The 13,679-nt window shown below is 29.8% G+C and overlaps 2 protein-coding genes across 3 annotated transcripts in view; both read left to right on the top strand.

Moving 5' to 3' along the window:
* Window positions 1–13,679, top strand: part of bbg (PDZ domain-containing protein big bang) — a 537,119-nt gene that overhangs the window by 62,496 nt on the left and 460,944 nt on the right. The gene's annotated exons all lie outside the window — the stretch shown is intronic.
* On the top strand, window positions 1,776–3,266 carry LOC141404168 (trypsin-1). The gene is made up of 4 exons (XM_073987502.1): window positions 1,776–2,000; window positions 2,066–2,321; window positions 2,390–2,955; window positions 3,018–3,266. Exons 1-4 carry the CDS (start codon window positions 1,941–1,943, stop codon window positions 3,189–3,191), a joined length of 1,056 nt encoding a protein of 351 aa, XP_073843603.1. The 5' UTR covers window positions 1,776–1,940; the 3' UTR covers window positions 3,192–3,266.

Genomic DNA, 13,679 nt, shown 5'->3' with positions numbered 1-13,679 from the left:
CAGAGGCTCGTGGATTTTTAAAAATATTTTTTGAGGATCTACAGAGGCTCGTGGATTTTTAAAAATATTTTTTGACCATCTACTGAGGCTTGTGGATTTTTAAAAATATTTTTTGACCATCCACTGAGGCTCGTGGATTTTTAAAAATATTTTTTGAGGATCTACATAGGCTCGTGGATTTTTAAAAATATTTTTTGACCATCTACTGAGGCTCGTGGATTTTTAAAAATATTTTTTGACCATCTACTGAGGCTCGTGGATTTTTAAAAATATTTTTTGAGGATCTACAAAGGCTCGTGGATTTTTAAAAATATTTTTTGAGTATCTACAAAGGCTCGTGGATTTTTAAAAATATTTTTTGACTATCTACTGAGGCTCGTGGATTTTTAAAAATATTTTTTGAGCATCTACTGAGGCTCGTGGATTTTTAAAAATATTTTTTGAGCATCTACTGAGGCTCGTGGATTTTTAAAAATATTTTTTGAGCACCTACTGAGGCTCGTGGATTTTTAAAAATATTTTTTGAGCATCTACTGAGGCTCGCTTAGCTTATTTTATTTTCATTTTGCCTATAATATATCCAAAAATGTTGCTCCATTGCAGTTTAATTGAATTTTTATATAATGTCCTTTGGTGCGTATGAGTATTTTTAATAGAGGAGTACTTTTACTTAAAAGGCTATAACAACCAGGTTTCTGAACCGATTTAAGTAGTGTAAAAAGCGTATGAATCTAGACATTTCAGGCCATTTTTCATTCTTTACAAAGAAATTGCGAAGCTCAGTGGAAGATCTAGAAAAGTTGCCTTCAAAATTTGAAATCTTTTGCATGGCATGAATTCTTTAATTTCTTTTTAAATATTTCACAGGATAACCATAGTGATTGCTGGAAATCCGTAATTTTACTACTGACTGCCCTTGAATTTCTGTTAAAAATCCATATTTACAGCTTCCAAACTTATCCGTTATATATTTTTTATCGGGAATTGCTTTAAAGTTTCATTTAATGGGAATTTTGTGGCTTAAGTCTTTTGTTTGGATTGCCTAAATTTCAAGTTTATGCCTTAAGTCTTTTTTATTTGCGATTTGTTTATAATAAATTCACCACACTTGAAATAAAAATAACAATTTGTCACCATATTTTATGGCTCTATTTCATCGACAAATTTAGGTCACTACCATTAAAAAATGAAAGGTTCTTGTTAACGCACCGCCGCCACCACCACCAACACCACCGTCCGTCTGATTAAAACCTTCTTTTGTTAAATAATTAATAAAACATTTATAAACATTTATAACGCCCCAAAGTAACAAAAAGCTTATACATTATGCAAAAACTAAAATAAACAACAACAATAAAGATAAAAATGTTGGTTTGGGGGGAATTACAACAAAAAGGGGAATGCTGGCTAAGCCACTCTACTTTAAACAATTCACAGCTAAAAGCCCTAAAGACCTTTAAGATGGACGGACGGACAGCCAAAAGACAATGGCTTGATGTTGGTCATTAAGGAACGAACGTAAAATGTACGATTTAATTGCCGCCAGCAATGCTGTGGCTAAGCTGAAAAATTCTTAAGGCTTTGCCAAAATGTAAAAATAGTCATTCTTAAGAAGTTGATCGTGATCTTGTTGATGATGCCAATACCGAAGATGATGATGGAGATGACGATGTAGAAGGAGATGCCTGGAATATTTGTTATTCTGGTGCTTGATCTGTTTTTTTGATATTGCGAAGCGAAGTGATATAAGAACCGTTAACGACAAACTTTCTTTCACAGTATTGTGGCTGAGATTAAACGTTACGGATCTTTATCTGGCGATTGATCGCTGAATTTTTAATAAGAAAAAGTGAAACTAAGAAAAAAAGAAGCAGAAAAAGTGTTTGAAAGAAAAAAAAAAAAAATAAACCATAACCCAATTTTGGAATTTTGTGTTGGAAATGAAATTAATTTTTATAATTCTGGTGCTGTGGCATTTGGCCAGCTTGTGTTCAGGCGGGGTAAAATTTCCCCTCACATTTCCTTTTGAAACCCAAAAAAAATTATTGTGTGCTACTCATTTCAGTTCCAGGGTTATGAATATCCCAAACCCCAAACCCCCTTTGAAGAGGTTTATGAAAAACCCACCCGCGATTTGCCCGGCAATGCCTCAGAATCTGGTCCCCCACCCGGAGTACAGGGAGATTTCATAGATGACATTATCACCGAACATAAGCAGCAAATTTTGATTTCCATTTTGGGAGGATCCAAGCTGCCCTCCTCGCAATTTGTTCAAAGCAATGAGGGTAAAGCCTTCCAGGGCAACAAATGTGCCAGTTGCAGTAAGTATGGAGTGGAATACCCCCAGCCCTTATAACACTAATCCACCAAAAAAATCTCCCCCCTCCAGCCTGTGGTGTGCCCAACATCAACCGCATTGTGGGCGGCTCCAAGGTAAAGACCAACAAATACCCCTGGATTGTGCAAGTTTTGCGTGGTTCTTTCCAATTTTGTGGTGCCACTCTGATCAATGATCGTTATGCCCTTACCGCGGCGCATTGTGTCCACGGCATGGATTCCAAGGGGCTCACTGTGCGCCTTCTCCAATTGGATAAAAATGCCGCCTCAGAGGGTATTTTACGCAAAGTTTCTGCCGTCAATATGCATCGACAATATAGTCCATCCACCCTGCAGCATGATATTGCCCTGCTAAAACTGGACCAACCTGTTCCCCTAAAGGATCCCATTAGGCCCATTTGCCTGCCGGTTACAAGTAATCACAATTTCGATTTTAAACCAGCCATTGTGGCTGGATGGGGTCTAACTTCGGATGGGGGTTCTTCATCGAATTTTTTGCGTGAGGTCACAGTGCCGGTCATAACCAATGCCCAGTGCAGGGCCACCTCCTATAAATCCATGATTTTAGATACCATGTTGTGTGCTGGGTATTTGGAGGGTGGTAAAGATGCTTGCCAGGTAAAAACTTGAAAATATTTTACCCTCTCATCGCCATCATCTAAACATTTGTTTTGCCATAGGGTGACAGTGGCGGTCCTTTAATTGTCCGTGAAGGTATTTTCCGTTTGGCTGGTGTTGTGTCCTTTGGCTATGGCTGTGCCAGTCCTGATGCTCCTGGTGTCTATACTCGTGTTAGTAAATATTTGGATTGGATTGCTGCCAATACCCGAGATGCATGCTACTGTGCCAAGTAGTAGCTGCGTAGGGGGAACAATGTGGAGGCTCTAAATTATTTAATTTATTACAAAAACTCATAAATATTCAAATAATAATATAATAAATTATTTTTAAAGTGTACTTTTATTTCAAATCCTAACATTTTAATGGAAACTACAAATATCGTAAATTTACGATATTACAAAAACACTGCAAAATTAAATAAAAAGTGGTTTTCTGAACATATAATTAAAAATTTTGAATTTTTGGCCAAAATTTATAATATCGTAAATTTACGATATTGCCGAAAATCAATGATATTTGCATTTTTAGCTAACCAAATGATTTTTCTAACAAAATTTGAGAGTTTTAAACATTTGTGGTGAATTTTGGTATTATCGTAAATTTACGATATTCCATAAAATCCACAAAAAGTTGCCAAATTTTAATAAAAAAAGATTAATTATACATATTTTATGGTTTTATGATTTCCAGAAATGTTTATAAGCATTTTTAACGGAATGTAATAAGATCGTATAATTACGAGATTTTGCCAAAAATATCCACAAATGTTCAATGTGCCAGGGAACAACGTGGAGGCTCTAAATTATTTAATTTATTACAAAATCTCATAACAAATCAAATAAAAGCAAAATAAATAATTTTTAAAGTGTATTTTTATTACAAATCCTACCATTTTAATGAAAACGGCAAATATCGTAAATTTACGATATTGTAAAAAATCAGGAAAATTTGACTTTTTAGCTCACAAAATGGTTTCTTTTAAACATTTTAACAATTTTAATTTGTTTTGTGAATTCTGGTATTATCGTAAATTTACAATATTGCTTAAAATCCACAAAAAGTTGCCAAATTTTAATAAAAAAAGAATAATTTTACATATTTTATGGTTTTTATGCCTTCTAGAAATGTTTAGAAACATTTTTAACGGAATGTAATAATATCGTATAATTACGAGATTGTGCCAAAAATACCCACAAAATCGAAATTTACAAAAATTATGCTAAAACACAAAAAAACAAATAAGGTGCTTCTGAATTAATTTTTCTAAAATCACTCGTGAAACTTTTTTAATTTTACCAAATATTTCCAATATCAAAAATGTACGATATTGCAAAAAATTAGCGAAGTGCACATTTTTGGCCTATTTTATTTCTCTAACAAAATTTGAGAATTTAAGACGTTTATTATGAAAACTGGTAATATCGCAAATTTACGATATTTAAAAGAAATCCACAAAAAAATTAGTTAAAGTGCTTCTGACTAAATTCTTCTATAATCCCTCGTGAAATTTTGTAATTTGAACAAATATTTCTTATATCGTAAATTTACGATATTGAAAAAAAATTAGCGAAATGCGATTTTTTAACGTACATAATTATTTCTCTTACAAGATGAGAATTTAAGCCATTTTGTGTGAAGTCTGGTAATATCACAGATTTACGATATTGCCAAAAATCCACAAAAATTTTTGATAAAATCTCACAAAAATCGAAAATTATTTGTCTAACACCTGAATATAAAAATATTGTTTAAAAAAATAATAATAATAATTTAGACATTTCTGGTAAAATTAGCATATCGTAAATTTATCATATTTCACAATGATCAAAAATTTACAAAAATGGCACTAAAACACCAAAATAATCAGTTCGAGTGCTTCCGACTAAATTTTTCAAAAAACGCAAGTGAAATTTTTTAATTTTGGCAAATTTTTTCAATATCGTAAATTTACGATATTGCAAAAAATCCAACAAAATTTACAACAGTTCTGCTAACAAGCACCAACAAATTAGTGAAATGCTTCTGACTACATGTATTTAAGAAGACATATGAAAATTTTTAGTTTTAACAAAAATATGCAATATCGTAAATTTACGTTATTGCAAAAAAACTCACAAACGTGTACAAAAATCGTGCTAAAAAATCACTTATCTAAAAACACCATTAAAATTTTTTTGATTTTGGCAATTTTTTGAGAAAATTATCTTAAACATAGGTAATATCGTCAATTACGATATTGCAAAAAGTCCAGAAAATAAACAAAAATTGTGCTAAAAACATCCAAAAAATCAATTAAAATATTTCTGAAAACTTTTTAGTAAAAATATAGGTGAAAATTTGCATTTAAACTAAAATTTCCAATATCGTACATTTACGATATTGGAAAAAATGAGTGAAATGCTAATTTTTATATTACAGAATTATTCCTATTACGTAATTTGAGAATTGAAGACCTTTTTGTGAAAACTTGTAATATGGAAAATTTACGATATTAAGCATAAACATACAAAAATTAAATGATTTTGACTTAATTTTTCTAAAAAATAACTTGAATTTATTTTATTTAAGCCAAAGTTGCATTCAAAATCCTCTCTATCTCATTGTTTTGGCATATATTTTAAATATCGTAATTGTCTGCATTTACGATATTACAATTTTCACATAACAATCTAGGCAAATTTCCCCCCAAAAATTAAGAAAAATATATTTTCCAATTCTAATCATGTTTAAGATGCTTTTAAACAGTTTTTTATAGTCTTGTACCAATATCATACATTTACGATATCACAAAATTTTTATAATTATGTATCAATTTTTAAATTTTTGCAACAACCAATGTTCTCCAATAAAATTTTTTAGTATTTTTTATGAACTCGGAAAACATTTTCACATTTTTAAATTCTCAATTTATTAAGTACTTGGCTTATATCGTAAATTTTACAATATAACTTATTACAGTTTTTTTCAGGAAAAACGTTGTTTTCATTTCTAAACATGTTTTAGATATTAAAAGACAAGTTTTTATTGTTTTGGTGCAATATCGTAAAGTTACGATATTACAAAATTGTCACAATAATACAAGAAATTTGGGTGTCTATTGCATGCAATGATTTCTGAAGACATTTATAAGTCATAAAAAGCTCAAATGTCAATTTTTTCTACATATCCTTTTATTATCGTGTTTTTTTAAATGTACGATATTACAATTTTCACTTAAAAATTCAGAAAAAAATTCATTTTCGTTGCCAAACAAATTTAGAACATTTTAAAACAAGTTTTTATTCTGTTGGAGGAATATCGTAAATTTACGATATAACGAAATTTTCATAGATTTTCTGTTCTATCACAAATCTTGCAATCTAAAGACATTTTGACGTCTAAACATTGTCGCAAGTCTAACTGCACACATTTTTACGCTAATATCGTAAATTTTACAATTTACTATTTTGCAATTTTAATTCAAAAAATTTAGGGCTAATTACGTTTTTCGTTCCCAAACATGTTTAAGGCATTTTAAAACAAGTTTTTATAGTCTTGGACTTATATCGTACATTTACGATATGATAAAATTACGATTAATTCACTTAAAATTTTGTGTTATATCACAAACAATTAATTCTGAAGACATTTTTACATTTCAAAAATGGCACTTGTCTAACTTTACACGCTGTTTGGCTAATACCGTAAATTCCGCAATTTACGATATTGCAAATTTCACTCAAAAACACAAGTAAAATTGTTTTTTTTATTTCTGAAACTTTTTAACACATTGTATTCATTTTTTATTGTCTAACAATTATATTGTAAACTACGATATTACAAAATTGCAGTAATTTCATATACAATTTTGTATATTATCACATACAATGTTCTCTGAATATATTTTTTTAAAGAAATATGATATTTTAATTTGTAAACATGTTGAAGACATTATAGCACACTTTTTTGGCCTTAGACTAATATTGTAAATTTACGATATTACGAAATTCTCAAAATTGTACATGAAATTTCGTGTTTTTATCACAAGCAATGAACTTGGAACATATTTTGACATTTCACATTTGTGAAAAATCTAAATTTAGAGGCTTTTTGGCAAATATCGTAAAATTTAAAATTTAATATTTTAGAACTTTTACACAATGTTGAAGCAATAAATAATATTTTCGTTGCTTAATATGTTTAAGAAGTTGTTTAACAAGTTTTTGTTGTCTTGCCCTAATATCGTAGATCTACGATAAGGCAAAATTCCCATAAACAATGAGGTCAGATATCATTTTAGACATTTCAAAATAGTCAAAAATAGAACCTTACACACATTTTGGCCAATATCTTAATTTTCAGAATTTACGATATTAAAGTTTTTACTTCAAAAATTAAAGAATAACTGTGTTTTCAATTTCCAAACATGTTTAGGACATTTTAAAATAATTTTTAACGGCCTAGGACAAGTAATGCAATATACGATATTACAAAATGTATAATAATTTCGCATAAAATGTTCAATTCTATCACAAACAATGAACTGGGAAGACATTTTGACATTTCAAAATTCTTTTTATCACTTAAAAAATAAGAAAAATACCTTTAAGTTGTAAAAAAAATATTTAGGAAATTTTAAAATGCATAGTATTGGACTAATATCGTAAATTTACAATATTGCAAAATTATCACAATTTCACATGAAATTAAGTCTGAATACATTTTGACATTTCGAAATTGTAGCAAGTCTACATTTGCGTACTTTTGGCCTTTGTAAATTCGCGATTTACAATTTACGATATTGCAATTTTCATTCGAAAACAAAAGGAAAAATCGTTATTTCACACACAATTTTGGATATTATCACATACAATGTTTTTGAAGACATTATAATTTTTCAAAATTGTCACAAGTTCAACTTTACACACTTTTAAGCTAATATCGTAATTTTTAGAATTTACAATATTCGAATTTTTAATAAAACAAACTTGGAAAAGTTATGTTTGCGCTGCAAAAGCCTTTTTAAGACATTTTATAATAATTTTAATGGCTTTAGACTGATATCGTAAATTTACGATATTGCAAAATTATCGCGATTTCCTATGAAATTAAATCTGAATACATTTTGACATTTCGAAATTGTAATAAATCGACCTTTACCTACTTTTGGCTAATATCGCGAATTTACAATTTACGATATTGCAATTTTCATTCGAAAACAAATGAAAAAATCGTTTTTTCACATACATTTTTGATATTATCACACACACAATGTTTTTTTAAGACATTATGATGTTTCAAAATTGTCACAAGTTGAACTTTACACACTTTGAAGCTAATATCGTAATTTTTGCAATTTACAATATTCGAATTTTTAATAAAAAAATCTTGGAAAAGTCATGTTTGGGCTGCAAAAATATGTTTAAGACATTTTATAATACTTTTAATGCCTTTTGACTAATATCGTAAATTTACGATATTGCAAAATTATCGCGATTTCACATGAAATTAAATCTGAATACATTTTGACATTTCGAAATTGTAATAAATCGACATTTACCTACTTTTGGCTAATATCGCGAATTTACAACTTACGATATTGAAATTTTCATTCGAAAACAAATGAAAAAATCGTTATTTCACATACATTTTTGATATTATCACACACAATGTTTTTTTAAGACATTATGATGTTTCAAAATTATCACAAGTCGAACTTTACACACTTTTAAGCTAATATCGTAATTTTTAGAATTTACAATATTCCAATTATTCATAAAAAAAATCTTGGAAAAGTTATGTTAGCGCTGTAAAAACATGTTTAAGACATTTTATAATACTTTTAATGGCTTTAGACTGAATATCGTAAATTTACGATATTGCAAAATTCTTCTAATTCCATTTAAATTTTTACATTATCACACATAATGTTTTTTTAAGACATCATGATGTTTCAAAATTGTCACAAGTCGAACTTTACACACTTTTAAGCTAATATCGTAATTTTTAGAATTTATAATATTAGAATTTTTAATTAAAAAATCTTGGAAAATTTATGTTTGCGCTGCAAAACCATGTTTAAGACATTTTATAATACTTTTAATGCCTTTAGACTAATATCGTAAATTTACGATATTGCAAAATTCTTTTAATTTCATTTAAATTTTTTACATTATCACACATAATGTTTTTTGAAGACATTATGATGTTTGAAAATTATCACAAGTCGAACTTTACACACTTTTAAGCTAATATCGTAATTTTTAGAATTTACAATATTCGAATTTTTAATAAAAAAATCTTAGAAAAGTTTTGTTTGCGCTGTAAAAACATGTTTAAGACATTATATAACACTTTTAATGCCTTTAGACTAATATCGTAAATTTACGATATTGCAAAATTCTTCTAATTCCATTTAAATTTTTACATTTAGCAACAAACTATGAATTCCAGTGATATTTTTAAATCTTTTTTCTCACAAAATAACCACATCCTTTGCCATAATGATGGGAATATTCTTTCCTTCTCCTTTCCAAACCAAAGTACAACATACTTGAAAAATTCGTTCCTTTTTTGTTTCATTTACCATTTTTGTAAGCCATTCATTGTCTTTAAAAAATTCTTTTCCGATCAACCAACCCTTAAACAAACAAAAAAACCTAAATACCTTAAGCTTGAGCTTCAGAAAAAAAAACCAAACATGCAACCATACCTTTTTATTCCATTCAACATTTATGTGATTGGAGAGTGGTCATGTTCAATATCCCTTGGGTCCCCAGGGTAATTTAATCCATGTTACAAAAGAACCTGAAGAGTCAGACATACTTTTCTTTGACTCTGTGCAACAATTTAGTTATTGTTGTAATGATGAAAAATGTATAAAAATGCCTCAAGGTCTTTCGGAAGCAAACAGGACGGTAATTTTAGTTTTTTGTTGTTGGTCTTGTTTCTTACAGTCATGGCATTCTTATCACTTGTTGGCAAGAAGTAAATGTGTTTTCGATAAAGTCTTTGCCATGTGAAAGGGGGAATATGTTGAGCAAATGAAGGCAAAAAAAAAAAACAAGTCATTACCATATCCGGTAAGCAGAGGGAAGGGTTTCTGTAATTGTTTGGTGGGAAGCTTCTTCAAAGGAGTAAAAAGAAGATGGATGGCTAAAATGGGTCACACAATTTATAGGTTATGATCTTCTCTAACTCCTTCTTTGGTCTTATTTTATTTCTTTAGGTTGAAATCAATTCCACATATTCCTCTATTTCTAAATCTCCTCCATTCATTATCACATTGCCCTCTTTCTAAGATCGCTTAGATCAGGAAGTAATCATAAATCTATTGCAATAATTATTTTAATTGAAAATCTTTGCATATTATTAACCATTTATTAATCAATTCCAACACTTAATGACGCTTGTAATTGCCACTACAAGAATGTGAAATGAATTTAATTGGCAAAGGCATGGAAGAAAAAAAAATCGCACTCAAACTTCGAACAGTAAAGCAGGCAGCATAAATATGCCATAAATAACACAGAAAAAATACAACATGTTCAGATATCTGTCATTAACATAATACAATAATACTGCATTTATATGCACTGTATTTAAAAGAAAAAAAAAAAAAAGAAAAACTCTCAAGATAAGTACGACTACAAAGATACTAACTTTGCTAGACATGGCTTAGCACTTCATACCATGCCATGTAATTAGACAATAAGCAAACAATTCAAATTCATGGAGAAAAAATCCAGTTTACATTTTTTCTATACAACATGGACGATCTAAGACACACACATGAAACTCCACAACTCCCCTTTGTACTATCTCTAATCCTCTCATGAATGACTTCCCACACACACACACTGCTTGGCATGGTGAAATTCTCATATCTGCAACACTTAAATGGGGAGGGCGCTAGACTTTGCCACTTCACTCTAATCAACAACACGCAGAGTGTCTTTGGCACACAAATTTTTCCCGGCAATTTGCTTTGACACCAGAAACAGACATGTACTCGGTGGCGGAATAAGGCGGAGATCATAATTATGGTCGGCAATTAAAGTTAATCGGACCAAGACTTGGAAAGTCATCACAAACAAAGAAATTATGAAAATTAGGGAGAGGAATTATGAAAATGTTCATAGTTTTACTAAGAAAAATAAAATATCGTAAATTTACGATATTCTAAAAATTTACAAAAAATAAAGCACCACACCAAATATCACCAGAGATGTGAGTTTTACGGTCTTGCAAATCCCATATTGGCTTTAACAATGTCGAATACTTTTTAGTCTTACTTCCATTGCAAGCAGATATTTGGGGGCAGCCCCTTAAATCCGTTTAAAGTGTAGACCTAATATAGTCCCAAAAACACAGTCACACACAAAAACCATCAAAATGTAGAAAAAGTATTAAAAATTCTATCAAATATAACAAAAAATACAAACAAATTTCAACAGCAAATTAAAACACCACACAATGTGAAATGTTTTGATTTTTTCGTAGATTTTCCACTAAGTTTAGCTTTTCCCCTGCAAAGGGTGTCAAATGGCCTAAAATGTCTAGTTTCATATGCACTTTACACAACTAAAATCGGTTCAGAAATCTTCAAGTTATAGCCATTTAAGTAAAACAACTCAGCTATTAATAATACTAATACGCACAAATGGACACTAATTAAAAATTCAATTACACATGAAATGAGCTACATTTTTGGATATATTAAATGGGAAATGGAAATAAAATAATTTAAATCACATATTTTAAGCAATTGCATACAGGAAAGGCATTTTAAATACCCATAGAATACATACATATTTCATGGGTGCCCTGTTAGGTACCACAGTCACTCATAATGAAAATGAGTACACTGGGAAATATGGAAGCTAAGAACATGGATTTTTACAATATTTTTAAGCTAGTTACAACTTTTATTGTGTTTTCCATAGATCTTGTGGTTTTACTATAAAATATTCATGGAAAAACATCAAAAAGGACGTGTTACCCCCTGAGTCATCTTAGCGCAAATATAGATCGTCGATTTTTAAATGAGGAATTCATTACTATACATGGAACGCATCTTCAAAGAATTAGATCTGTATGTTATCTCGGGACTGAACTATGGATGCCTAAAATATTACGAATATAGACGAACGAACAAAAATTAGTTACAAAAACAGGGGTGTAACAAAAGACTCCAACATTCAAGCCAACTTTTGCAGACTTTCCACTAACTTTCCCAATTTTTTTTACAAAGCATGCCAAATGACCTAAAATGTCTAGTTTCATATGCACTTTAAACAACTTAAATCGGTTAAGAAATCTCGGAGTTATAACCGTTTAAGTAAAACAACTCCTCTATTAATAATACTCATACGCTCACAGGGACACAGTTTAAAAATTAAATTTTACTACAATGGAGTTCGATTTTTAAATGTTTTAGGATGGAAATGGCAAGAAAATAGATTAAATTATATACTTTAACAGATTTCTTAAATGAAATGAAATTCAGAGGCTCGTGGATTTTTAAAAATATTTTTAGAGGCAAGTGAGAGGCTCGTGGATTTTTAAAAATATTTTTAAAGATACTTCAGAGGCTCGTGGATTTTTAAAAATATTTTTAGAGCGACTTCAGAGGCTCGTGAATTTTTAAAAATATTTTTAGAGACAATTCAAAGGCTCGTGGATTTTTAAAAATATTTTTAGATACAACTCAAAGGCTCGCGGATTTTTAAAAATATTTTTAGGGACAATTCAGAGGCTCGTGGATTTTTAAAACTATTTTTAGGGACAATTCAGAGGCTCGTGGATTTTTAAAACTATTTTTAGAGAAAATTCAGAGGCACGTGGATTTTTAAATATATTTTTAGAGGTACTTCAGAGGCTCGTGGATTTTTAAAAATATTTTTAGAGAGACTTCAGAGGCTCGTGGATTTTTAAAAATATTTTTAGAGGTACTTAAGAGGCTCGTGGATTTTTAAAAATATTTTTAGAGGTACTTCAGAGGCTCGTGGATTTTTAAAAATATTTTTACAGGTACTTCAGAGGCTCGTGGATTTTTAAAAATATTTTTAGAAGTACTTCAGAGGCTCGTGGATTTTTAAAAATATTTTTAGAGGTACTCCAGAGGCTCGTGGATTTTTAAAAATATTTTTAGAGGTACTTCAGAGGCTCGTGGATTTTTAAAAATATTTTTAGAGGTACTTCAGAGGCTCGTGGATTTTTAAAAATATTTTTAGAGGTACTTCAGAGACTCGTGGATTTTTAAAAATATTTTTAGAGAATTTTCAGAGGCTCGTGGATTTTTAGAAATATTTCTAGAGCAACATCTGAGGCTCATGAATTTTTAGAAATATTTCTAGAGCCACATCTGAGGCTCTTAGATTTTTAAAAATATTTTTAGAGAATTTTCAGAGGCTCGTGGATTTTTAAAAATATTTTTAGAGACAATTCAGAGGCTCATGGATTTTTAAAAATATTTTTAGAGACAATTCAAAGGCTGGTGGATTTTTAAAAATATTTTTAGAGACAATTCGGAGGCTCGTGGATTTTTAAAAATATTTTTAGAGACAATTCAGAGGCTCGTGGATTTTTAAAAATATTTTTAGAGACAATTCAGAGGCTCGTGGATTTTTAAAAATATTTTTAGATCCACTTCTGACTATTTTTAGAGACAATTCAGAGGCTCGTGGATTTTTAAAAATATTTTTAGAGCGACTTCAGAGGCTCGTGGATTTTTTAAAATA

This window comes from Musca autumnalis, unplaced genomic scaffold (genome assembly GCF_047663935.1).
Source record: "Musca autumnalis isolate F117 unplaced genomic scaffold, ASM4766393v1 scaffold_4, whole genome shotgun sequence".
Taxonomy (NCBI): domain Eukaryota; kingdom Metazoa; phylum Arthropoda; class Insecta; order Diptera; family Muscidae; genus Musca; species Musca autumnalis.
The sequence above is the reverse complement of the archived record's forward strand: the minus strand, read 5'-3'. Positions and strand labels throughout refer to the sequence as shown.